The following is a 26,755-nucleotide window of genomic DNA, read 5'->3' on the forward strand; positions in this document are numbered from 1 at the left end:
GGGGGATACATCTTCAGGATACCTTTATTAAAACTCCAGGACAGTTCATTCAACAGTAGCAGAATCATTTCAGGTTGTTGTTTTTTTTTTTGGGAGGGTGTGGAGGCCTAAACAAGCAGCAGACATCTCCGTTTTCAACTCTGACAATGACATCATGATATTATTAAAAAGGTTTCTTGTATATCAGCATCAGAGTGTTAATACATGCACGACTGCTTGAGGGGAGCATGCGAACCTCATGATGGATGCTTTAGTGATCTCTCTGTGTCTGATTAACTGAGCAGTAATTCAGGTTTTGTTTTTTTTAAATTTTACGATCAGCGGTTTTATCGTTACAGTGAGCCCGTGCGTGTCATTTGAGCTGCCTGTCGTCGGGGGGGGGGGGGACCTGCTCAGCTGTGTCTGAGAGTGCACAGCCGGGTGTAGCAGATTAATGTCTTGCTCTACTTGCCGTGTTTTACCTTGAACCTCGTGCCCCTGCAGATTTGGATAAATATAATCCCATAGGCAAGTTAAAAAGTTATGCTCAAGTTTTTTTTTAATATATTTGCTTGTGTACTGCATGCTGATGAAGTGTCATTTATGTCTATTCCATTTATCATTGACCAGTGTACTAATATGTGCAGCGATTAGCATATTTGAATCACCTCCTGTCTGATGTCGGCTTCCTGGCAAGCGACTCATTTCCTTCTTCCTTGTGTGTTACGGTTCAACGGTCATCGCTGTGTGAACTGTAAATGCCTGGTACACTATTACCTCTGCCAAGGAGGTTTCATGTTTTCATTGCGGATTGTTTGTTAGTCATCTGGTTTACAGCAGAACAATTAGTTTTTGGGGTAATTTTATAAAACTTTGGTGGCCGGGTGTAGCGCGGGCCGAGAAAGAACCCATTAAATTCTGGAGCGGATCCAAATTCTGGGTCGAGCAAATTATTTTTCAATTTCATTCATGTTGCCAAATAGGGCATTTGGCCTACTTCATGCCATACATCTTCAAATCCAGCTTGAAGCTCATCTGAATGGAAACCCAGAGCTTCTGCGTCTTTGCCAGTGACCTTGCCGTTTTAATTTGGGTCTTTGTGTTTCCGTGGGCAACTTTTCTCCACGAGCATTTATCTTGCGGACGGGGACGTAGGCAGGACGATTGGTGCCCAGTAATGAGCCGGGTAGGACGAACATCCAGAGCGGCACCGTCACAGTGGCATTTTTTTGTCCTCGTTTCGTGTGGTATTTGTCTGATACTTTAACCTGCAGCAATTGCGGTGACATTTACACAGGAATGTTAAGTTGTTTAAAGCTGCTGTTACCGGTACATGGAGCATAACAGAAGATATATAACGAGTATGCCATTTGTCATCAGCAAAAAGTGACGATCATCAAACCCATTGTACATTAAGTTATTCACACACTGGATTATACTGGAGGTCTACCCTTGCTCTCCTCGGATGACGACGATTGCCGCTTGCCCATCACATCCGAGCGCCACTTTTTGCATCCGACACGCCGCTTTTCATCACGTCGGAGGGAGTTTGGCAACGAGGCCTGGCACGGCGCACGCCCGCCCGATTCGGAGTGAAGAGACGGGCCAGAGCGTTCGTCTGATCTGGACGAGCCGCGCGCCCGCCGGGAGGAGCAGATGTACGGAAAGCGGCGCAGCGGTGACGCGAAGAAAAACCAAACGGAGAGCTTTGGAGCGGCGCCCTTGCCAAGCTGTTGGGCTGAACATAATAAGAAAAACAGGAGAGAGCCCAGAGTTGACGCACCGCTATGTTCACCACAGGAACATAAGCCTGGCTTCTCACTGACATCACAAAAAAACTCATGTTGACACGCTTTATGATAGAAAAGAAAAGGATATGGTGGTAAAGCCAGGCCCACAACTGCCTCTGTCCTGCAGCTGCCTTTGGGTCAATGCACGAGCAGCCGATTCAAATGTATTCAAAGTAGTGCCCCATAATGTCCTACTGCCGATCGTTGCCCACGGTAACTGCAGTAAGCAATGGTAAATCACTGGCACGTCTGATGTCTCCGTAGCGTTTTAAAAGCTTAAAATCTTGTAAAGTTTGCTCAACCCTTTAATACAGTGGTGACACTGCAGGTTTCAGCGTGCATGTTATGCACGTTTCAGTAACACAAAAGCCAGCGGATAATACACCGTTATGATTGGGGGGGGGGGGGGGGGGGGGGTCTGAAAAAAAGCCAATGAAAAATGTCAAAAAGATCCCCGACGTGTGCGTCACAAACGTGTGGTTTTGAAACGGAGACTTTCATTAGCCGGTGTGTTCGAAAAAGCGTCCACGCTGCAGTGAATAATGCTTGGCCTTGTCCTGCGGTGCACTACCAGTGCTGCCCTGTAACCAGATGAGTAATAGCACACCTAGGGACACAGTTCTGCCTGTCTCAATATTTCTTAGCAGAGTGATGCGGCTGCAAAACAAATCCCGAAGCGGTAAACACACTGAACTTCGGCGCTCGGTTAGATGTCAATCTGGAAGAACTGGGATTTTTCTTCATTAAGCTCATGAGCATTAAAAAAAAAAAGAAGCGATTACACGGGAACGTAAGCCCGAGGCATTTCATTCTATCGTTTACCGTCATCCATAGGGCAAGCCTCGAACCGTCCACGTCCGACCAACACAATACAACAAAGAGCAGACCGACACAATGACCTTTCTACCCCACAGAGGACGCAGAGGATTAGAGCAGCAATATACCTGGACGTAAGCTTACACTTGCACCGGTACCGGCCCCGCACAGAGAGGCACGAGCGCGACACGTTTCCACACCACAAAAGAAATCCACAATAGCTGCCGGCCCTGCGTGGCGACGGCGAGACGCGGTTTCGAGCGGCTCGTCACACCCGGCAGCGTGGATCGCCTTCAGGAGGGTGTGGTAAGGAAAAGATCAAATCCCTCGTCGCGTCTGACTTTAGTGTGGAGGGAGAGGACGGTGTGACCGTGTCTCAGAAAACAGACTTCGGGGGGAGGGAAGAGATGTTTGTGGAGCACCGTGCTGCTCTCCCTTGTTTATATCTCACCGCTCTTACTGAATCACCGGTCCTGACCTACAAATCAAGGACCCTCATGTGGATACACCGAACATAAAGAAGGGGACAGCAACAAGGAGAAGGAAAACCAACAAACATCAAAAGCAAAATGGAATGAAAAATGATAAATATCCGTGTTTTTATATGAAACAGAGCAGATTTTGTGAAAGAGTTCATATTTAAAGAACGAATTTGAAGGTTGAGACGAAGGTTTAACAGGAAATAAAGCGGGAGCACAGCTCATTTAAAGCTGCATAATGAAACGAGCTTGAAACACTTTAAATCTAGTCTTTAAATGAGACTTGACTACAATCCGTCTACAAGTGCTGCACTGATTTTTCACAAACAACACCTACATTTCAAAATAAAGTCCAGCTTTTGAATTTCCGAGCTTATTTTTAATAAAAAAATAAAACACCGAAAACCATTTTAAGCCATACAGACACAAAGAAAGCATTGAAAAGTCTCAAATCCCGACTGTGTATAAAGCGACAGACTGCCAGCTGCTCAGACTCATTGCTGTCATGCTTTTCAACTTATGACCATCCCTCCCAATAAAGTGTCCCAGAATCAACTGCCAGGTGATACAATATTAGATTCACATGCGCTGAGATTTCTACGGGTCATTTATGTGCAGCAAAGAGCGGAAAAACCCTGTTTCCCCTTGAACTCATTACAAATCGCATCAAGAAAAAAAAAAAAAAAAAAAAAAGGCCCAGCTGGCAGCAGAGTCTCTCGCTACCTCGCCATCTAATCAAGGACTTGAAATGGATTTTGATGTGATATTGGACGGGGCTCAGCGGACTGCTGCGGCGCCGTGTAAAATCAATCCATCATATAAGGGAACAAAACTAACTGGACGGGAATCAGTTCGCTGGAAACGCCGGCTGATATGGCAGGAAAATCTATGGGAAACGGGGGCTTGGGTGACTTTACGCCTAATTAATCACAGGACTGATTACTCGCGTAGAAATGGACTGTAAGTCTGGGGAATTAAAGTAGCACAAACAAACTTTACTCCCTATTTATCATGTCTTATTAAAGACAAGTCTACATAATTTATTACTTGGTATTAAACACCAGATGTTGAGGTTTTAGTCCCTTCAGGATGCTCAGATTGAGGTAAAGCCTGCTGACAGTTGTTTGGACGTCATATACCGAGTTGAAATTTTGCATGAACCTTTAAATAAACGCCTGCAGTTTAATGGTCCTATAAAAGAAATCCCTGTAAACTTAAGCCTAAAGCCCTCAGCCAAAAGTGCATTTGTTTCTTTGGATACTCCGGCGTCTCCTTTACATTCTCCGGGAGCCGATTTAATCTCCGGGAGCTTTACTGTATCCTGTTGTTTCTCTGGCCATTAGAGAACAATCAATTCCAATCTCAGGTTTCTAATGAAGCCTCCCATTGAGCCATACAGGTCTATTAATGGCATGAATAACTTATTGATGCGTCTTCTGGACCCGTGCTATTACAGTATTATGCTCCAATGCGGCTGCATCAGCGTTAAATGTCCCAGACAGCTTTTTTTTTTTAATATAGCCAATATCGTGCCCGCTCGGGAGGAAGACAAGTGGAACCGCTCCGTTCAATATAAAGAAGATGTGAAAAGAACAGCCTGACTTTATAACTCTACTGAATACATTCATTTTGTTATGTTGAGTGGCTAATCCTGCTAACTTTTCAGTTTTCAGACACCTGGGGAAGAAACCTCCAACGTTTAGCGATTTCTTTTCCGTGTTATATTCTTGTACAATCAGGACTGCTGTTGGCTGCAACGTTCAGGCTGTCAGTACTAAAACAATCACACCTAAAGGCTGGAGACGCACGTCGCTGATTTGAGATTTGTTAGCCTGAAGATACAGAAAGAAAATATTTGCTATAGTTTGTACGATGGGAAAGAGGAGGAGACCTTTGCGGAGTGTATGTGTGTGTGACTGACTCGATGAAAAGCACACGCCTCCAGAGGTTTTAAAGTACACACAACGGGACCGTATTAATGCGGAACAGCACCACGAGTGGACAGCCTCAACACTACCACCCTGTCTTCACCTACTTAACGCCTCCCTAATTCACGCCGTGCATGCTATGCTCATACACCCAAGTCAAACACTACTTAGTCCAAAGCCTGTTCCCAAGTGGGCCGCATGAACCGCAGATGGAGAGCTGACGGACTCACCGTAAGCCGTCATGGTTCCCACGTACGGCCCGTCCATGACGCTCTGGTTCTCCTCGGCCAGGGCTTTGATGTAGCGCTTGCTCAGGTCCAGGATCTGCTGCCGCAGCACGGCGCTGTTCTCGTGGCTGGCTCGCTGCTGGATGGTGAAGTGCAGCAGCATCATTCCCCAGATGAAGCCGAAGCTGACCAGGAAGAAGCCCAGCTTCTGGGACGACAGCTTCCACAGGAAGGGTGTGGCCATGCTGACTCGACGGAGAAGCCGCGAGGGGGTGGGGGGGGAGGTGGGGAGGGGGAAGGGGGGGGGCCGCTGTGACTTTGATTTGACCGAGCGAAGGTGCAGAGGTCGGGGAGGGGAATCAGGAGGGCAGGCGGGGCATGGCGGGGTCAGTGGGTGTAGCTGCGGTGGATTTCAGGGTTGGGTGGCGTACGGCTGGTTTGCCTCATCGGTGTGACTTCCTTCTCTGACCCATCGTCGTCGCTCGGTAACATCTCAGGGCGCCTGCCGCATCCCGCTGCAGACAACACAGACAGACGGAGAGGACGGAGAGAAGAGGGGTGAGGTGGCTGGTTTGCGTAACACAGGTAATGAGGGAGTTCCCTCTCCCTAATCACACGCGGAGGCAACACGATTACAATAAAAACACCGATAACCGAGAGTGAGTCGGCAGTTTTAGCCACAACTTCAAGGGACCTGGAGTAGGGTGCTATTATTAACAAATTATACAATTAACAAGTAACTGTACTAACGATGGAAAAACACAACTTTCAAGAGGTCAAAGGAACACTGTCAAAGTCCAAAACCCAAACACATCCAATTTGCACTTTATTAAAAGACAAAAGAGCAGCAAATCCTCATATTCGAGAAGCTAAAAGCAGCACTTTCTTTGCAAAATCGACTGATCAATTAATCGATAAATTACTGAACTTTACGTTGTTTTTTTTTTCCAGGCAGAAACAAGCCGTATTGAAAACGCTGCACCGAAGCTGAACTGTGCGACGAAGGTAGGTTTGGATTCTGCAGAAGGAAAAAAAAAAAACCCGATTTCACAGCGATCAAAAAACGAAGGGTGTCAACGCCGTCAGAGCTGCGGCTGGCGTCACAAAGTACGTCTGAATGGGTCTCGGGGGGGGGTGCGGGAGGTGTTGGAAAACGAGCGGAGTGCAGCTCTGTCACTTTAAGAAGAGCAACCAGTCGGTAACTGCAGCGGACCCCACAGCACAGAGGCGCACTGTGTCCCAACTGGAGGTGGTTGCGTGCGGTGTGCACGCAGGTCGCTGATGCACAGAATTGTTAATTTGACTGGATGGGAGAGGCTGAATGCAGGCATACAGTACGGCGGGGCCTCCCTGGTGGGGGGGGGGGGGACCTGCATTCATTTAGTTTTTGCATGTGAAAAACAACACGCAGAAAGCCAGCCCACGGGGGCCACGGCTCACTGAAGTACAGACACCGAGTCTGGCGTCGTACATTTTTACGTCTGACGCGACGACAGCTCCGGCTTTATGCAGGGCTACTGAATGCTGAAAGCGAGAAAAGCCCTTCCGAAGTCGCGTATGTTTAACGCTCGGAGTTTGAAATAGAGGCTGCACAGAGAAGCCTTGTTCAACCCAGACGGTGTGATGCCTGTGATTGATGGGCCTGGATGGAAATGTGCGCGAGAGGGCGCACGGTCCCCCTCAAAATATAAACATTTGGATCGCGTACGGTTCATCTTCCTCACTGACAAGAGACAACACAAACAGAATCTTAAATACACTCTCTTTTTGTTATTATATACATATATATATTTGTATATATATATATATATATATTTTTTTTTTTTTCCAAACGCTTTCCTGTGAGATAAATGAAGGAAACTCTCTCACTTGGCCTGAGTGTGTGTGTGTGTGTGTGTGTGTGTGTGTGTGTGTGTGTGTGTGTGTGTGTAGTTTAATATGTGTACATGCAGCATGTCTGAGATGCAAAGGTCACGCATTTACTCATCTATTCTCAGTAAAGACAAAATCTGTAGGAGGTAAAAGGTCGTGTACAAGATGAATTAGTCACGCCGGGTCTCACCGCAGCACGAAGGTTTTTCCTTCATATATATATATATATATATATATATATATATATATATATATATATATCATTTATTATAATGACTTCAGTTACCAATTAATCTTTTGAGTCATTAGTTTAAAAAATATCCGAAAATGGAAAGTCCCTATAAGGTCTGACGGTCCAAGACAAATAGCTTGTGTTGTCCGACTCAAAGTCAAAAACTCAAAAGAAAAATGTGTATAATACAAAACGGAGAAAATCTGTAAATAATAAACATATTACAAGCTGGAACTAAAGAACGTTTGATTGAAGATGGATTGAAGGCAACATGTTGTCAACGTTTTAACGCACCCGTCTGCCAAAAGTTGATCCCTGATCATACACTGTATCTGTGTGGGTCATATATCTGTGTGGGTCATAGTTCAAAAACTATTCATCCACGTGTTTACTTTCATTTTTCTCCTGAAGTTCAGGTGCATTACAATCACACACTGAGCTGAAGGAGAGCCGGCAGGTGCATGAACGCATCCCAAGAGAAAACCAGACGGACGGCACCATTTCTCGCTGCGGGCATTTACGTCACCGACTGACCCGAAGCGTACATGAAGGCATCTTTACTCTCACCTGCACTTCGCCTGAACGCGAGACGCTGGAAATAAAGTGCCAACGGGGTCGAAGCATCACGTACGGTAAAACACACTCCGGCAGTTCTCTAAATCACAAAACCCTAAGCTCGTCTTCGGTTGCGTTTACAGCAACAGGGAACAACCGTTTGGGCTGTTTTTTTTCCCCTTCCTCTTTTCTGTTGTGACACAGCGTATCTTTGATATTATCAGTGCAACCGCAAGGAGGCATTTCATCATTCTTCGTCAGGGCGGGTCGACAGACAGAGCAGATATGTACCGTAACTAAATTCCCACGATGCCATATTGATTGCATATTAAAGAAACATCCTATTTTACATGATATGCTTCTCTTTTTTTTTCTTCTTCTCTCCCCTCGCCAGGCTAACTATAGTCAGCATGAAACTGCGATATGCTGTTTTCGAGCCCGCCGTCTTTATTGCTGATTGAACAGTAACAACACATTTGGCTTTAACCGTCAAACTTCTGCTCGTAATCCCAAACGAAGCAGCCCTTCAGCACTTTTTAAAGCTGTTAAATAGTTCAACAAGTCTTAACTGACAACCTCGAGGCAATCTGTGCGCAGCTAAATAAAGGCCCCTGGCTTTAGGCATTAAGCAACACGCGCGCGCGCACACAAAAAAAAAAAAAAAAGCCTTTCTAGCATGCAATCAAGCCAAACGAAAAAAAGATGTTAGATGTTGTCTCATCTGCATTCAACCGCTGTAGCTGTGAACGAGGCTAAGTGTGAAGAGGGGATTTCTGCAGCCTCTGCTTTTCAACTGCGGCTTTCTTGTGCTCTTTCAAAAACGACTCTAACCAGGTCGGGACGGAGCGCTTCGATCTCACATGATCGATACCCTCGATACCCTCGATGCCCTCGACGCCCGTCCGGATTGTAATCACTGTGTTTGTTGATCCCTCGTAAGGGTTCGTCTAAAAGCAAAAGACGGTTACGCCGACGACGAAGTGTCGCAAAGAAAATAAGAAGCACCTTCCCGCCAAAACACAAAAGGCAGCCGGCGTGAAAGGCTCTGTTCAACTTCCATACATCAGCTTCACAAATAGGTCAGAGGCAGCTGCAAGCAGCTTCCAACGGGGCTGAAATCTCACGGCAGGTTATATGACACACCACGATTGTTCAGTCGTTGGGGACAAAGGCTGGTGTTTGTTTTCTGAACGGGACGGCGATCAAATGCACCCTAACAAAGCAGGAGTAAGTACTGTATTGTCTAAAATGGAGATAAGGGAAAATCTTTCTCATTTGCTTTCTGACGCGGGCATAAAAGAGAGAGGGGGGGGCGGGAGGGGGGGGGTGGGAAATCTCTGCCACTTCACTGTGAATTTCACGAGACGAGCCCTTGGCAGCGGCGCGGCCGCAATCTGCAGCGTGCCGATAACATCGGATGCCTCTCGCAGCGCGGGACTCCGGTTGGAGGAGGGCGGGGAGAAACGGGCTGGCAGCGCTCGCCGGTTTGGGCGCCGACACGGGGCGGGAGGCTCTGGGGCTGTTTGTCAGGGAGGAACGAAGCTCAGACCAAACCCCGCGGTACGTCGCTGCGCGTAGCCAAAACCTACAGAGGACTCGACCGCTTCTGAAAACACTCTCTCTCTCTCTCACCGGTCTGACTTGATTGCCCGCGTTTATCCATCTTATTTAACACCGAAAACCGATTGTGCAACCGTGTCCGACGATCTCTCGGAGAAAGGGGCGACGCGGCCTTTTAAGCAGCGCGTATACGTCCCTCTCAGTTACCTTGTGGTTTCTAATTCAGGATCTTAATTTGCCTGGCAGCGAGCCCTCTGGCTGCGACCGGCATCGGCCCAGCGAAAGTCTTGCGCGGTGACAGCCGGCTAAGGTTGCAGAATATACGATCCTTCGCAAACCAGAGACGATGACATAACAACCCGCTGAATGGTTCGTTTCATCGTTGGAAGAAGTAACGGTGCGTAAAGAAAACGCCGCAAGTTCAAGAGCAGGCGAAGACAGAAACAATTGGATCGTTCGAGCCTGGGAGGGGGGGGGGGGGAATCGGTGCCCTCCCAAATCTGCTGCGAAGGACAAAAGAACTGAAATTTCAGTATATGGGCCACGCTATAGCACTCTCAGGAAAAGCGAGGCATGCAAAGAGGAGGCTCCGTGACGCTCCCTCGCCAGGAAACACACGAAAACTATTTGGAAAGTTGGACGTACAATTTTCAAATTTGAAAAAAAGCAGCAGCAACACTAAAGAAAAAATATTTTCCAAGTGGCCTAATTCCACTCTTGACTCGCAGATTTGGGATTAAAACAGGTCAGCGGGGGTCACGCTCCACAGCGGTCACCGTAGTAACCACGAGAACATTTTTATTTGTAATCTACCCCTTGTGACCTTCTTATTTTACAAATAATCTTTAACTCCTCAGGAAAAGTGTGGAGAAAGGAGGGGGGAAAAAAAAAAAAAAGGCTCTTGAATGTTAAAAGTGGAAAACAAACTCGGCACCATCTGCTTGTAAACAGGTGATTTCATGTCAAATGCACGCATGTCTGGAAGGTCTGACGGATGGGGAGGGGGGGGGGGGGGGTTTCTGTCAAACTCTACATTACAAATCCATGAAATTCACGAAAAGGCAACTTAAAAAGTCCCAATCGGGAGGAATACGAGTTCATTCAACATCCAATTAGACGAAACAATACTTTCTAATCCGACATCCAGTACGGGTAGTATCGGGCTATCTTGCAGCAATCACGTGTCCTCGGTTTATTTTCCCCTGTGTGCAGCTGTGACTGCTTTTCCGCTGAGGTCACAGAGATTAAGAGTGAACGGCGATATCGCATCGTTGTCCCAATAATCATGTCGGGCTTTAATATCTATCCACCGGAGTCCCGATCACGCAGCATTTGTCCTCGTTCCGTCACGTCGTGAACCGCTGAGACCGCGGGGGCCAGATGGCTGAGCGAGGTAAAGACTTCCACCCATTTCCTCCACATCTGTGATTAGAGCTGGAAATAGGCTCTTTTAAAAAAAAAAGTGTAGTTTGGGGGACACTCCATCAAGGTGAAGCGGTGCGACGGAGGTCCGGATTAATTCCAGTGCATTACTCCAGGTCTAAAAGAGGGACGCATTCTCCTGAGCTGAAATAACATACACTAAGAGCCCGTTGCATAAGCACAAAAAGAAGAGGAATATGCTCCGGATGTGCCCTCGGACATCAATTATGGATCAGCTTTGAAAAACAATCTATGTTTTTGGGGGTTTTTTTTTACTCCCCGAATAGAAATAGGTTCCTGACTTCTCACGCCCAGGTCACCGCAGGCGGTGACGGCCAGCAGGCTGACTTCTTTGAATAACTTTCTAACTTCTTTGTGGCATCTGTTTTTAGACTGAGTGAGACATGACGATGTCATTAATAAGCATCTGGGATTCCTCTTAAACTGGTAGAGCAGAGATGCTGGCGATCGTTGTCTGCGAACAGGAACTGCTACTCGCTATCTTTGGGCTGATTGAAAAACCCAAAGAATTTTCGTTTTATAATCGTAAAAAAAAAAAAAAAAAACTACGGAAATATTGACATTTGAAGAGCCGTGACCATAGAAACAACATACTGATTATCAGAACCGGTTGCCAATTAATTCTCTGTCAACAATCGAACAATTTCATATATATTTATTTAGGGTATATCTTTCATAATTTATGACAATTTTTTCTTTTCAACAACACAAAATAACGCACAAACTGCCAGCTTACAGAACAAATGCACATACACATACATGTCTGTCCAAAGGATGACTGAAATGTCCACAGGTGGATTGCTCATTGTTTCGAGGTGAGGGAGAGACTGCTTGACGAAATCTGACTTGCAAATACCGAGGAAAAATGACCAAGCAACACAACCACAGGCAAAAGCGGATACATAAAAACTATAAAAGACTCAGGACAGCGTCATGCCTAATTTGGCCCACAGTTTTATCTCCCTGACGCTGTGACAACCCTCCATCTGGAGCAGACATTAAAAGGCTCAGGTGCTGAGGATTACTTTCAAGTATTGTTTCAATAACTCATCCAGCAAAGTGAAATTCCTCATCCCGGTCTGACCTCTCCCAGACGAGCACTGCGCTAGTTCGCCTGCTGCCTGGCCAGAAAGAGACATGATCCTGATAATATGGCCCTGCTGCCATGGCAACCAGTGTGACTGTGCATCTTAATGGACTTCTTCACACAAGCCCCACCTCTTAATTATTCATTAGGCCCTCCAGAGGAAACAGGCCACGCTGTGGCTTCGCCACCTTACTGGTGGGAATCCGGCTCGTAACCAGATATCAGCGGCTGACGCCGCGGTTCGAGGAAGGTTGTCGCTGCAGCTTCAAGTTCAGGAAGTTTATCTAAAATGGGAGATGCACCCAGATCATTGTTAACACGCTCTTTAATGAGTCACTAATAAGCTCGACAGCTATGCAGGGATAACAATTTCAAAGGTCGGTCGTAGGACGTGTGAAAATATTCAGATGGATTCTGATGAGAAAAACAGAGGAAACATGCTTCTGTAACTTTTGAAAGTTGTCATAGTATCTGATTTAATTTAAAAAAAAAATTAAAAAACAAAAACAACTTCAAAAAGCCTGAAGTGATAGTGAGGGAGCCACGGAAATGTCGAGCGTCCGTGTGAAGCGACGGGTAGTTAACCAGCAGCGAGATAGGTGATGGGGTCGAGAGACACCGTGAGACGGAAACGCAGAGGAAGCAAGGCTTTCGTTACCATTCGTACAAACGCAGCTTTGCTTACCAGACGCAGGAAACACAACAAAATCTCAAAAATAAACACCGGCCGACGACGACACTGTCGTGTCAGCTTCTCGGCCACGCGTAGGAGCGTCGCTGTCCTCATTTCAAGCTTGTTAATCGGTTCTTGTGGCAGAATGTGATCAATCAAAGTCTGAAACGGAAATCAGATCTGCATATGTACAGATTCATTTACAAATGAACTGAGCTAGCCGTTGATAAAAAAAAAAAAGAACTCCACTAAAACTACAAAGACTATAAAGACATTATTCTGAAACTATTCTGCCTTACATTCACCTCTTTAGGTTATTTGAAGTATTAAATATCAGTTCTGGTTGAAGTGGGCTGTTTTGGTCTCTAGATGTCTGTTACCCATTGACAGTTTTTTTTTTTATTTTTTTTTATTGACAGTTGAGTTTCCTCTCAACCAGAAGCTGTGAGCCAAGTAGCTTTCAGTGTACGGCCTGATTGTTGTTATGACGGCTGGCTCAGGGTCAGCTGTCTCGAGGCAAACTGACACGTCTACTGTAACTCATCAACGATCAAAGTCGGAGCCGATTAATTAATCGCATGTATTATAAAAGCTGTCCTGACATATTATTAAAAATGCACCAAATCTTGGCCCGGCTCCTTAATGCGCCTACTTTAGACCCGTGAATCGGTCTGGGTTCCTACAACGCCGATGTCTTCATGTTCAATCCAAAAAGAAAAAGTAAAATCGATTCCATCGTAATCCTGTTAAGCAGCGAGCATCGGGTTATCTTCTCAGGAATAGATCAATTTAAGTAACAGGACCCACGACCAAAGTAACCCGCCGTTACTAAGGCCGTGACCTGCGCACTTAAAACCTCCCCACGAAGAAGCCCGGCTCCACCCTGATAGCTCAAATCCAATCAACTGTGATTGCGAGAACGGCTTAAATAAACCGCAGCGCCTGCGAAGACTCCGGCGTTTTCTCCCTCGCTGCCGGTGAGAATCAGTGAACTCCAGACCGTCCTTACGACAGGAATCGCCTCAGCACTTTTTGGAACAGGGAGAAACTAAACGCGCCGAGTTTCGCACTGTTGTCACGGAAAAGGAAGTCAAGTGGGAAAGTGATCCCAAAAGAAAGTACTGAGGATTTGGAGAGAAATTGCAGATTGATCGCCAGGATACCGAGGAAGCAAATAGACGGGACCAAAGTTAACACTTCTGGGACGCCACTGACCCATTTCACCCTGTAAATACCCAGAAAATGTTGGACTTCTGACACTTCTGTCCTCCACATCAGACTTATCCTTATCAGCCCACGAATAAAACCGGCTCTCTGCAAACCCTCACAGTCGGTGACACTCTTTGTTTCGGTTGCCCTTGGCTGCTGTTAAATGACACTGGAACGTGCATACTTGTTTAAAGCATTTAAAGCACGCTCAGCTGGGCGTCGCTGCACGGCCCACGGCCATCAAACCAGCGCCGACAGGTCCAACCTGCCACAACGTGACACGAGGTGAGGCGGGAGAGGACGAGACCACCCTGAACACGACCTGCGTGTCCAAAACACGTCCGGTGACAAGCGCGGTTGGGAATTGCTGATGAGGTGCCGAAGCCCACCACGGCACTTCCTTGTTCCTGTCGCCACCGCACATAAGCTTTTGTTGTTGTAATAACACATGCCGGCACACCAGAAAAACACTAAAGTGAAAAGAGAAAAAAAAAAAGTGCACACGCATCATAATTTCAAAACGCTCTTAAAACTAAATTACATAACAGTGCATTAATTCCAGCTGACATGGCAAGTCTACAAATTAGGCGCAGCATTTAAGGGCAATGAACTGTTTTGCAATGGCATGTATGCAAACATACACACAGATACCAGCGTGCCTCCAAGGCCCTGCACCGACTACATTTAATCCCTAAACCTCTGCACTTCATGCCCGACTCAGAACACTTTCCCCGAACATAAAACTAATCCTTATTCTGATCTTCGCTTTTAATGCAAGTCCAAATCCCCTAAAACCCTTTAAAGACGTCAGGAGTGGCAAAATGTCCTTACTTTTCTGTCGCTGTGACAGAAAAAAAAAAAAAAAAAAACTCCTGCCAGACTCGTAAGACTCACGGTATTAGTGAGAGAGACAGTAGTTTGTGTTGGCAGGCGGGTATAACCCAATTCTCTGAGTCGACTCCATTAAGGGCAGGCAATAACGATCATTTTCAACATTAGTCCAATGTGCAGAATTATTTTCTTGAAGAATCGATGTGCTGTTAGGTCTTTAAAATGTCAAAAGTGGGTGAGAAATGTCAATTTGTGTTTTCCAAAGCCCAATTTGCCTAAAATGCCTTGTTTCGTCCTGACCAACAGTCCACAACCAAAAGACGTCTAATTTATTATCAGAGAGGACTGAGGGAACCAGTAAATATTCACATTTAAGGAGCTCACACCCTAACACCTTCGACTAAACCCCTTTAAAATCGTCCTTTTATTACCTCTTTAGTTTTTTGAGCCTCTGCCCTGGACATAAAAATAATTTAACAAGAGAATGAAACCTAATTTTTGCCACATTTTGTCGTAAGACATGCAGCGTGAATAAATGAGGGTTTTACAACTGCACAGCACCAAACAGAAGAGCGGCTGTAAGGAGGTGAATGTGTGTTTGCATTATGGGAAAGCAATTTCCTCTGCGGGCCTACGGAGGAGGGTTTCTGCGCAGCAAACCCGACACGATCTACCTGGTTCGACGCCTCTTTTCTGACCTCTTCGTACCGAACCTGCCATTTAAAAACATTGGAAATCCAATACCTTTTAGGGATCACTGGCTTTTGGAGATACAGAAATTTTGGGCTTAGCGATCAGCAGCCGGATCGAGCACACAAATAAGAACAGACGTACGTGTGTGTGTGTGTGTGTGTGTGTGTGTGTGTGTGTGTGTGTGTGTGTGTGTGTGTGCGCTGAGAGAACAGGAGCCCTTTAATCACAGAAAGGCCAAGTGTTCCACTTTCCCGCACGGCATCCATCACCACAGCTCAGTTCTCCTCCGATCCCTCCATCTTCAATCCCTCCTTCCTCATCCCTCCACCGCCTCTGCTAGCTCTCTACCCGAGCCCACCAGTGCACCCCCCCCCCCCCCACACACACACACCTTCTCACTCGGAAACACACCCTCCAACGATTTCTTGCCAATGAAGCATGCCACCGAAGCAAAGCTCCTTTTCCTCGGGATTTATAATCCCGAAGGCTCCCGGCTAAAAAGGCGTCTGAAAGAGCTCTTTATAAAGCCAGGGGCAGCAGGCGCCTCACCTCTGGACGGTCACTACGCTCAGCGTCAGCTCGCTGCAAACAGTCCAGGGCGGAGGGGAGTTTCTGCTGGGTCACGTCGTGGAAGATAAGATGCGCTTTCCCGTCCCGGCGGAGAAATGTATCCTGAACTCGGTGCTGCTGATCAAAAAAAAAAACAAAAAAAAAACTGCATCACGTGACGACGTCTTGACAAGGTCTCCGTCCGAAGTGAACACGGTCGCGTTTGCGGCCTTGCACGGTAATGACACCGGGCACATCTCGTATAATCGAGTCAGCAGATCACAACCTGATTACACCAGGCCACATTGAAAATCACTGGACGGCACTGGCGAGCTGAGTGCTTCTTCAATGAGCCAGAGTGGGATTAGACACAAAGAGCTTCCAATTAGGGCCGAAACGATTAGTCGATTGACGAAATGAATCGCTATTTCGGGTCATTTCTAAAATCGACGATTGCTCAAATTCTCCAACTGCAGGTTCTTTAATGTGAACATTGTCTGGTTCCTTTAGTTCCTACACGACGAACTGAATATCTTTCGGTTGTGGACTCTCGGTCCCCCTTCCCTTTAAGATTTGGGAAACACTGGGTGACGCGTTTTTACCATAATCTGGCATTTTAAAGACGAAACAACGAGTCGAGAAAATGACAAACACATGAGCTAATCGTGAAAATATGAGTTCTTTGCGGTCCTGCTCGTTACAAAGTGATTTCACACGACTAGTTTCGCCTCTCCTCAATAAACTCGCAGCTCCGTCATAAATAATTAGATCGACCATACAGCAAACGACGCTCCCCCCGGGCACTTTTCTTTCATTTCCAACGTTTCAAAGTCGCTGGCGTCTTGAATAAACGCCGGCCAAAAAACACAGACCCCTGCTACCTCTTTCCAGCAAAACACTTCCAAAGAAATCACTGTGGGCCCACAGGGCACGAATTAACATGATTAACTTTCACAGCCTGTTATCTGAGTCTGTCATCAAAATGCAACATCATCTCTGGGAGCTGAGTGCAGAGGAAGAGGAGGAGGAGGAGGAGGGAGGGGGGGGGGGGCAAAAACACAATCAAATGGGGCTCATTTTCGAGATGGGATTCATTAGCTGGTGTATAACAAAAAAAACACCCCAAAAAAATGACAAGGAAGTGCAGCAGTGCCAGAGAAGAAGGTCGTCTGTCAGTGACACAGCGAACAATGCAGCTGTAAAATGTTAAGTACCTTCCTGTGCCCCCCCCCCCCCTCTCTCCCCCTTTTTGGTGAACACGGTGCAAAAGCAGCAGGGGGGGGGCACCTGTGGTGAATTACGCCGCTGCGTACGGGCACCTTGAGAGGAGCTGGCGATGACTCCCAGAGTTGAACCTTCAGCTCTTCTCGAGCAACCTGCTCCGACAGCGGACGGCTGCACGATAACCACACTTGGTTTAGAAGCTAGCTGACGGCAGCCGTGTTTTCAAAAAAACAACAAAAACACACACACGATGGGACCTTCAGCTCGCTGCGGCGGTAAACGTCCTGATAACTGCCCGGTAAAAAAAAACACACAACACACATCGGCTAGCGTTAGCTACCGAGCAGCCAGTCAACCGCCGGTTCTGGATCCACTAGCTTCGCCTCTGTTAGGGGGGGTTCTCGAGGCGGCTAGCTGCTCGACCACGGCGCACATTTCACAACAAAACAGCCGCAATGACAAGTCGCCCGCTCCCGGAGACTGCGCCTCTTCTTCTCCTCCCAGCCGCTTATTGTCCCTTTTGTGTTTTTATTATTTTACTACGGAGCAGTGGAGCGCGAGCTCCGCAGACAGAAACGGGGACTCACCTTTGCGGTGGCTTTTCTTTTCTTTTTCCTTTCGGTCCGGTGGGTGTTCACGAGGCGGTACCGCCGGATTTATTATACAAAAAAAAAAAATACAAAAAAGAAAAGAAAAGAAAAGAAAAAAAAAAAAGAAAAAGACTTTAAGAGAACCGCAAGCGGAGCGAGCGAGCGGAGACGTCGTCGCGCGGAGCGGCCGGGAGAGATGAGATCCCGGGCACGGCGGCGCACGAGCCTCTGTTGTTCGCTCTGCCCACGAGCACAGCGCGAGCGACCGTTAGGGACCGCCCGCGTGCTAACAGACCTGCGCGAGACGTACAACATTTACAACCGAGCACCTGACCAAAAATTAAAATAAATAAATAAATACGCAGAGTCGAATTATAATTTAAACTAAATGATTTTCAAAAAGACTAGCCACACTATCAAAAACATCACATTCATGCATCGCCGTTAATAATATCGTATAATTATAATTTCTTCGTAAAGTGCTTTTACTGTTGTAATATTGTTTAAGTGGGATTTTTAATGCGGGGTTTTTAACTTGGGAGTATTTCACAATGTGGTATTGATACGTTCCCCACCAAAATAGGCCTCAATGCTTCTAACAAACTTTGTACATTCTAGTTGTGCTGTCATGTCCGACAACTTCCAATTAATCAAAATGAGGGACAGATAAAAAAATAAATAATATTTGATTCCGTTTTAAATGAAAGAATAATGACAGACTTGGTATTTGCATTCCATTTTTACTAGGTCTGCGTTGTGGTTAGAAATGTACTGTAGTGACTGATGTTCAAGAAGGTTTCACGTCAAGGCGGTTAAACCGGGGCGACATAAAGCAGGATGATCCCTAACTGCACGTTTCCTCAACGGCAGACCAATAAAAGCTTTGCGTTTACCGCCACCTGCTGGTCGTCCGCCGCTACAGCCTCCTCAGACCGGCACAGTCATGGGCGCCTCTGTGTTGACGTAAAGCATTCAGTTCTTGCTGCTCCTTTATCAGCCGTGGTTCATATTGGACATCTGTCCTCCTGGTGGGCATGCTGTGCATTTTCTGACTCAGCTACCAACCTGGGAAATGGGATCTTAAGTTCAAGCAGCTATTTATACCGGCATTCAGACAAAGACAAAATGAGGTGGAATTGCATTAAACTTTCCAGTCGCCCACCACGGAGGGTGAGGGTGAGGCTGAGGAGGACAGCGGGATCCTGCTGTGTGGAGATAACAAACACTGAAGGGAAACGGTGGAGGGAAAGCTGTGTACACAGCAGCAGCAAGGGCCTTCAGGGAAACACATTGTTCAATCTCGGATTTTGTTTTCTGTTGATTGATCATGAGACGAGTAATTGTGACAGGTAATAAATGGAAACATGTTTTTTTACAATGCTTAACGTGCAACAGCATGAACGAGTTTTCCAAGATTTATAAGCAGATTTACAACACACTCCCTCCGTTTGTTTTGTTTGGATACACCACAGATACATCAACAAGACGGTTTCCAATGAAAAACCACAAACCTTCAAGCCAAGTGTCTGAGAAAATAGATTTATTATTCAAATGAGAAACATCGTAATACACAGTGGGTTCATGGTTCTAATCATCAGAAGGAATATGAATCTATTTTCTGATCATTCGCAGACATATAAAGCTTTTATTATTATCACGCAGCTCCACGGTGCAGAAAAAAGTCTTTCGATAACACGAACAATTAACATTCTTATCATATTTAAACGTTTATAATTTACTGTACAGGCATAAAGAGCTGAAGGCAGAGGTGAGCTTGATTCCCACCCAGGCACTCGTGATCAAAACGCACTAAATCACAGAAGAAGAAAACAACTGGAGGAACTTTAAAGGTGCTTTTGTCCTGTTCGGTCGATGCATTTTAGTTCGAATTAAGAGATTTATCGTGCGGTTTTAATCTGAAATATGAAGACAGAGGTGGAAATAAGGCCTTTTCTAGATGAGGACTGACAGTATAAGCATGGGCTGTGAATTGCAGTGTGAGGCTGTAAAAACGAAGAGAAATGGGACTTCCAAATTAAATCGGTTTAATAACTGAAATTTAACTGATTGAATAAAATGGTCATTGCCTTGTTAGAGAAAAAGAAAGGAGACGCCGCGTCTCTGAAGTTCGACCGAGCTGACGCTGCGCCGGTAAGAAGACAAACCACTTTGGCTCAAACACATTCTTGCTCCAACGTGGAAATACATCCTCGTACATGAAGGAAAAGAGGACAGATAAGATAATTAAACGCCGCTTTTTGCATCCCATTGTTCCTGTTACAAATGTAAAAGAAGTTTAATTACTCAGGGAACTCACTCATGTTTTCGGGGGGGGGGGAACAGACCTCCAGTAATGGCAGACCAGGATCGACTGTCACTAACATTTTATGAAACGTCCTCTATAAAGAGCGTCTGTCGAAAAGTATGATAAATTCAAATTTTTTTTTTTTTAATTTTTTTTTTTTTATATAAAGAAAGAAAGGTGATATTATGCTTGAGGTTGCGTTGCATTCATTTCCCCAGCCTCTTGGCTACGTCCTTGTAGGCCAGCTCGATTTCCGTGTCGGCGGCGCAAGTGTTGGTGAACTCGTCCCGGCTGTAGGCGTTGCCAAGGTAACGCCACACCCCTCTGAATTCAGATGGGATGTCATAGTTCCTGTATTTCTGGGCAACCACCTGACACGCACAAAACAACGAAAACAAGTTATTGCAACACTGCTGTCAAGGCCAACCGTGGGACATGACGTCAGCCCGACGCGACAGGGTTACCTTGACGACATGAAGTTTGGGCAGAAGGTTGCAGTCTGCCAGTGTCAGCTCGTTTCCGTCCAGGTATTTGCGGGAGGAGTCTCCGTCGCCGCCGGGTTCTCCCGCCTGAACCTCTTCAGGAAGTGGACTTATCAGGTACTCGTCCAGCTTCGCCAGGGCCTTGTTCAGACTCTTCTCCAGTGCTGAAACACAGAGCAGTGCAGATGTGTGACACCGGTGATTACCGCCGATCAATGAAATTCAAATCCTGCGCCGGTTTCGGACGCAGCGTCCTCACCCTGGTTCTGATCCGGTCTCGTGTTTTTGACATAAGCCGAGAACCTGGCGAATATGTCGTTTCCTGCCGTGTTGGATTCCCTGTTCTTCGCCGCGAGTTTGGGATACCTGAGGAAGACGGTGTTAGGATGGGGTTAGGATGCTGCCTGCCCTGTTTCCTAATCCCCTTTGTGTGTATGCGTATGCGTGCGCCCTACTTGGGTGGAGCCAGCATGTCCTCCAGGTACTCCTCTATTTTGTTGACGTCAGTGAGAACCTCCCCCTGGAAGGTGAGGAAGGGCGGGTGTGTCCCCGGGGCCAGGTTGTGAAGATCGGCCGGTTTCCTGGTCAGAGTGGAATAATCTCACCACCTCTTCATTCATTTCCCCGTAACAGTAAGTCTTATAGTTTATAGTTTTTTTTTTTATCATATAATATGTAAGAGAATTATATTACGACATCATCGTTACCTCTTGAGGTCAACGGTGGTGACATTGAAGACGACGCCCTTCAGCCAGAGGATCATGAAGATGCGCTGGGAGAAGGGACAGTTTCCGATGCTCTCCCCGTCACTCCCAGCCTGCACACACACACACACACACACACACACACACACACACACACACACACACGCACACACACGCACACAGTGAGACAATAACACTGAACATAGATGCGGTTCAGAGCTGCGTTTGTGACACAGCCTTCACATGCTGACTCAGTCATCTTCTCAAAGATGCATTGATGAACACAATAAAAGGCGACACCCATACAATCTGTACACATTGATTCACACACACACACTGTACACACAATGTACACACAATGTACACAGTCCCAACAAGCAGACTGAACAAATACTACATCAATGAATCAAATCATCAAAGAAGAATCACTGCCTTTTAGTTTGAAGGAGCCGATTTGACGTTTGCGTGTGATCAAATACAGTATAAGTGGGAGTGTGTGTGTGTGTGTGTGCGTGCAAAGCTGCAATAGGACACTGTAATGAGACACCAAGTCTAACATGAATAATCCACGCTGCTTCCATTAGCCGCTCCGCTGCCTATTTGGACCTCCGGTTTCTGCATATTGCAGCAGAGTGTATCAACTATAGAAATCATACAATCTACCATCTGTCAATCAAAGGAAACGCACTCAATCCAGCATGAACATACGCGAGAGTCAACTTCCTCTGCTCTTATTATAAAGGACTGGCACTTATTTTCTAAAATTCCTTCAGTCAGTTCAGAACAATATGAAAGCTAATTGATGAAGCAGGTCAGTGTTACATTACTACTGACATTAAGACCAGAAGCAGGGAAACAGACGCACTTCTGACCAATGCGAGACTGCAGGACAGCGTTGCCAGATATTTATTGTATTTGTATGATAATGTGCCCTCCGTACAATTAATAATGCCGATAATAATCCTTTAATTTGACACTCGTAGCTACGCTAACCAGCAGCTGGGCTCTGATTCATATAAAGTAGTTTCCATTTTACCGTTAAAGCCAAAGCAAAAATAAAACTCAAATTAAAATATAAATAAAACTTTCAAAGCATTAAATTAATAAATTTTTAAATAATTTACCAAACCGATTATCTGCTATTTTTATTGCCTCTATTTATTAAAAGGACCAAATGTGTGCATCGTGTTTTCATCAGCAAAATGAAAACCCACGCTACCCCCCCCCACACACACACACACCTACCCCCCCGCCCCCCCCCCCCCCCCCCACCCGTGCATTAATACACACCGCCATTAACACACACACGTATTGTATCATAACCTGCGACTGTTTCATGCCGCTGCTCTGAACGCTGAAAGGACCCCAGTAATAATTCAGTGGGGGAGAGAAAGGGAGAGACTGTCTGTGCACGTGGGTGTCGGGTTAACACACGGAAAATCAGCAGCAGCAACAACAACAACAACAACAACAACATGGCATGCACACGCTTAAAGGAGCCAACACACACCTCTGAACACCGGTCTGTATGAAGTGAGCATGTGCGGCTTCTTTTTTTTTTTTTTTTAACTTGTCACACTCAAAACTAAGAACTATTTTTGGCAGAGTTTGAAGTGGAAATGTAAAATATGTACAGAAATTACATTTAGAAGTCATACGGACACACAGAACGCCCCACCTTGACAAACAGTTCAATATCAGGGTCCTTGTCGTCCTCGGCTGCAGTGTCCGTCATGGTCAAGAAAAGCCCGCTCTGCTCGTGTGTTTTGTTCCCACGGTGTTGATGTGTGTGTGTGTGTGTGTGTGTGTGTGTGTGTGTGTGTGTGTTTGTGTGCGTGTTCAGTGAGCCGTCTCAGTTGTCAGCAGATTCTACTCCAGGTCCATTTGGTCAGCTCGGTCCCATCGCAGCTCTGTTGTCAGAGTGTCAGCTGAGGACGAGTGCCAGGGAGTGTGACAGGGACAGGGACAGGGGGAGGGGGAGGGAGAAGGGGACTGTGTGTGTGTGTGTGTGTGTGTGTGTGTGTGTGTGTGTGTGTGTGTGTGTGTGTGTGCGCGGGGTTCAATTTGTACCCGGGGCCTCGGCGGTGGGGCGTGACGCTGTCGGGGGCAAAAAAAAAAGATAGTCCCCCTCTTTTGGCGGGGCGGGGCGGCAGTGACGCGGTGAGGAAGGGGAAGGGACACCTCTTCCAGCTTCGACTGACAAGAAGCGGGTGAGTTCTGAATCACCGAGTCTGTCACCGTCACCTCCTCAGACTCACCAGCACCCGCGGGTCCCGCGCCGTCTGCGCGTGAGCCGCCGGGTGACGTCAAACTGTCACAGAGTTTCCAGGAGTTTCGGCTTCTCACTGGGGTCAAAACACGGCAGCGGCCGGACAGTTGAAGGGGCGGTTGGGATGGTTTGGAGAGGGTTTTGTATGAGGTGCTTCGTCCCGTAGGTCGTCCATCAGACAGCCCTTTGTGACAGGGAACTGAAGAGCTCCTATTACGAGTATCGTAATGCGTGTTCCTCCACATCTAAAAATAGTCCCCAATTTGACCCTTTGTAAAGTGTAAAAAAAAAAGTGTTTTTATTTGACCATAAAAGGTGTTTTAACACATTTATGTATTTATGTTCAAACAAAGGCAAAGATTTTTTATCTCTGCAATATTCTACTTTGAACATTTTATATATCCGGTGGCGTTAAAGCTGGGCGTGCTGTGTGAACACCGCTAATGTGTTGACCTATGGCTTATACTGGCATCATTTATGTTGCTGTCGTTTCAAAGTGTCAGATTTATGATCGCCAGTGTTACTGGACTTTAGTGTGGAGATTATGCATTAGATTCAGTAAGTGTGCGTTGGGAGCGTGGATGTACAAGTGGTGGGTATTATTATGAGAGAGAGAGAGAAATAGAAATAGAGAGAAATAAAGGTATAAAAGATAGAGATATATACAGAGAGAAATAATATAGATAGAAATAGAGACAAAGAGAGAGACAGATAGAAATAAAGAGATAGAGGGTGAGGTAAATAGTAAGATTGAAATAGAGAGATAGATAAATAGAAATAGACAGATAGAGAGCTCCAGCAAGAGATATAAATAGATAGATAGAAGTAAACTAACCGACATATTGTAAATGTAATACACACTCACTCACACACTCTTGCACATGTTCACGTGGCCGTGCGACAGGAAGCCTCCCCAACCATCCCGACACTGAGTCAGAACATTCCTGTCAGATCAACTGAACTTATATTTAGAACCAGAGCAACCCCTTCCCAAACACACACACACACACACACACTTCCTGACCTTGTACACTTGTCCATACGCTGCTGATATGAACCTAATCATGATGAGGCCCATATATATATATATATATATATATATATATATATATATATGTGTGTGTGTGTGTGTGTGTGTTTGTGTATGTGTGTGTGTGTGTGTGTGTGTGTGTGTGTACCTCATTTCTTTCCTACCTTAACATACAGCGTGACATCGTTTACAGGCTCTGGCTCCTCCGCGGCTTCCTCCTTCTCGGAGGCCGCCGCCGATGACGACGAAGACGAGGACGAAGACGAGGATCTGCGTGATGAGTCCTCTGCCACTGACGGAGTCTTCCACTGCCGGTTCAGATCCTTCGTGCTTTCCTCTGCTTTTACCTGCTCCTCTTCCTTTTTAGAAGACGCTGAAGATGAGGAGGATGAGGAGGACGATGATGATGACGAACTCCCTCTCCTCTCCTCCTCCGAGAGAAGGCGAGGTGGCGGTAGAGCGGGGGGCGGCGGTATTCCCCCAAAAGCCGGCCCGGTGCTCTCGTACTCGGCCGTCGGATGTGAGGGCTCCTCGAAGGTCATGTCGTACACACCCGACGACTGGTTCTGGTAGGTGGGGTCCGGGTTCTCGTACACGTTCTCCTTATAGGGATTCATGCCGGGCGAAGACGTGGACCAGGGGGTGTCAGGGTGCGCAGCGGAGTGACTGCGATGCCGACGGTGCCTTCCTTATCAAACAGCATCAGGACTTTGGACCGAGGGGGGACGGCTGGAAAGGCAACGGCAAGCAAAGCGGTGATTTATAAAGGGGAATACAACTGAAGATGACTCCATGTTATATTGTTGAGCAAAAGGTCACGATCGCTATCTCCAGAAAGTTAATTATTTAATGGCTGCGAGCACACTGTGCCAAAGTTGTCTGAGTGAGTGTGTGTGTGTGTGTGTGTGTATCATAGACCGTATATAAAAGTATATGCACCTTCTGGCTCTGAAAAATGAGTGTCTTAAGCTGCAATACCACCGAGTGCCACCAGAGGCGGCCTCCAAAAAGCCTCCATAGACTCCCATTCAAATATCGCCCATTAAATACAAACTATATAAAGTTTTTCTAGGAGTTATTTTGGTGTTTTTAGCTGAAGTCGCTCCTTCTTATTCGTTTTTTTTAGCGGTCTATCTAAAAATAATCCGCTCATTCATGAGAATATCGGCCTAAAGAAATAGTAGTATTTTGGGGCGGGGCGGGGGGGGCGTGTCTGTTTGATTGACAGGTGCAGTCGGGCGGGACGTCCGGCAAATGGCAAGAAACCCGACGCTACGTAGTTCGGCGGTCTATTATAAAAGTAGATATATATATGAATGAATTAAACTGAGGTAATATCCTCCAAACAACAGGCAGCGTTTGAAAAACTTTCTTAAAGTGGGTTCAATACCTGCAGAGCGGAAACGTGTCCGACTCGGAATCATTTCAGGTCCCGCAGCTTCCTCCATTTCCGTAGAGCAGCTCCGATATTTGTCCCGGTTTTAACCCGGCTCGGTCGGACTCTTTCTTTTTCATCTTGCTTTTCCCCATTCTTCTGTTTCCTCGTCTTTGTCGTACGCCGACGGGGCAGTTTTTTTTGTTGTTGTTTTTGTTACGGCTACCGGATATAAACATCCGGGTCCTTCTTCTTCTTTCGGATTTTGTTGGCGGTTGGCAACATTACCGCCACCTGCTGGACTGGAGGGTGCAACGTTAAAACTGACCGGCTCTTATTGCCATCACCTAAATTGTTTTATTCAAAGTACCCCACAGCAGCCTTAAAAAAAGAGACGGACACAAACAGCCGACCTCCATTAAAGAAGCTGAAGAGACACGTAAAACTATACTTAGATGATTATTGGCCCTTAAAATCACACGACTGTCTTTAAGACTGCAAATCAGAGACACTGTAAAAATGTAAAATAAGGGGACCATTTGGTAAATCTCTTGCCTGGACCTCCAACTTGTTGCATTTTGCGCAAAATGGGAGCTCGTTTGTACCGCCTATTACAAATTAGTGCTACAATGAGCTGCTGAAACAGTTAAATAATATATATGTATAGTGACGTGAATAAATTTAACACATACTCGAAAGAAAAAAACTGTCCATGCATGCAGCATTTTTGCTTATTTGTGTTGCTGTCGAGGTATCTCTGCCCCGTCAAATCCCAACAGTCCTCCTAAAAAAAAAAAACGCACAAAAAAAAACGCGGAGCACTCGGGATGGCCTCGACTCCCTATCGCGTTTT

At 46.2% G+C, this 26,755-nt stretch overlaps 2 protein-coding genes across 6 annotated transcripts in view; both read right to left on the reverse strand.

The window, feature by feature from the left end:
• mgat5 (alpha-1,6-mannosylglycoprotein 6-beta-N-acetylglucosaminyltransferase) overlaps positions 1–17,961 on the reverse strand; it is a 78,387-nt gene extending 60,426 nt beyond the window's left edge. Inside the window, exons 1-3 of one of the 4 annotated variants that reach the window (XM_069166427.1) lie at positions 17,735–17,961; positions 15,924–16,058; positions 5,223–5,734 (exon numbers count right to left, since the gene is read on the reverse strand). In XM_069166427.1, the coding sequence (XP_069022528.1) occupies positions 5,223–5,463 (241 nt within the window). In that variant the 5' untranslated portion in view covers positions 5,464–5,734; positions 15,924–16,058; positions 17,735–17,961. Of the gene's footprint in view, positions 1–5,222; positions 5,735–10,566; positions 10,983–15,923; positions 16,062–17,734 lie in introns of those variants that run through there. The other 3 variants (XM_069166428.1, XM_069166426.1, XM_069166429.1) reach the window with 3 other exon arrangements.
• Positions 17,962–19,260: 1,299 nt separating this feature from the next.
• Positions 19,261–26,755, reverse strand: clic5a (chloride intracellular channel 5a). Of its 2 annotated transcripts, XM_069166417.1 has the most exons (7): positions 25,918–26,755; positions 24,692–25,256; positions 21,232–21,341; positions 20,980–21,105; positions 20,784–20,890; positions 20,507–20,688; positions 19,261–20,413 (listed from the first exon to the last, which is right to left on the reverse strand). In XM_069166417.1, exons 2-7 carry the CDS (start codon positions 25,142–25,144, stop codon positions 20,249–20,251), a joined length of 1,143 nt encoding a protein of 380 aa, XP_069022518.1. In that variant the 5' UTR covers positions 25,145–25,256; positions 25,918–26,755; the 3' UTR covers positions 19,261–20,248. The 2 variants fall into 2 exon arrangements, with proteins under 2 accessions (XP_069022518.1, XP_069022519.1); XM_069166418.1 differs by lacking the exons at positions 24,692–25,256; positions 25,918–26,755 and adding an exon at positions 22,907–24,572.

The sequence above is a fragment of the Embiotoca jacksoni genome, unplaced genomic scaffold, assembly GCF_022577435.1.
Source record: "Embiotoca jacksoni isolate LCO1_2020_lvr unplaced genomic scaffold, fEmbJac1.0.p SCAF_38, whole genome shotgun sequence".
Taxonomy (NCBI): Eukaryota; Metazoa; Chordata; class Actinopteri; family Embiotocidae; genus Embiotoca; species Embiotoca jacksoni.

What these genes read in the sequence shown, in the direction of transcription:
- clic5a (XM_069166417.1), bottom strand. Translation starts at nt 25,144, where the DNA reads ATGAATCCCTATAAGGAGAACGTGTACGAGAACCCGGACCCCACCTAC. An exon ending in ACCACCGTTGACCTCAAGAG is followed by an intron (nt 21,106 to 21,231) that starts GTAACGATGATG and finishes CACTCTGACCAG; the next exon opens with GAAACCGGCCGATCTTCACA. An exon ending in CCAAACTTCATGTCGTCAAG is followed by an intron (nt 20,414 to 20,506) that starts GTAACCCTGTCG and finishes TGTGCGTGTCAG; the next exon opens with GTGGTTGCCCAGAAATACAG.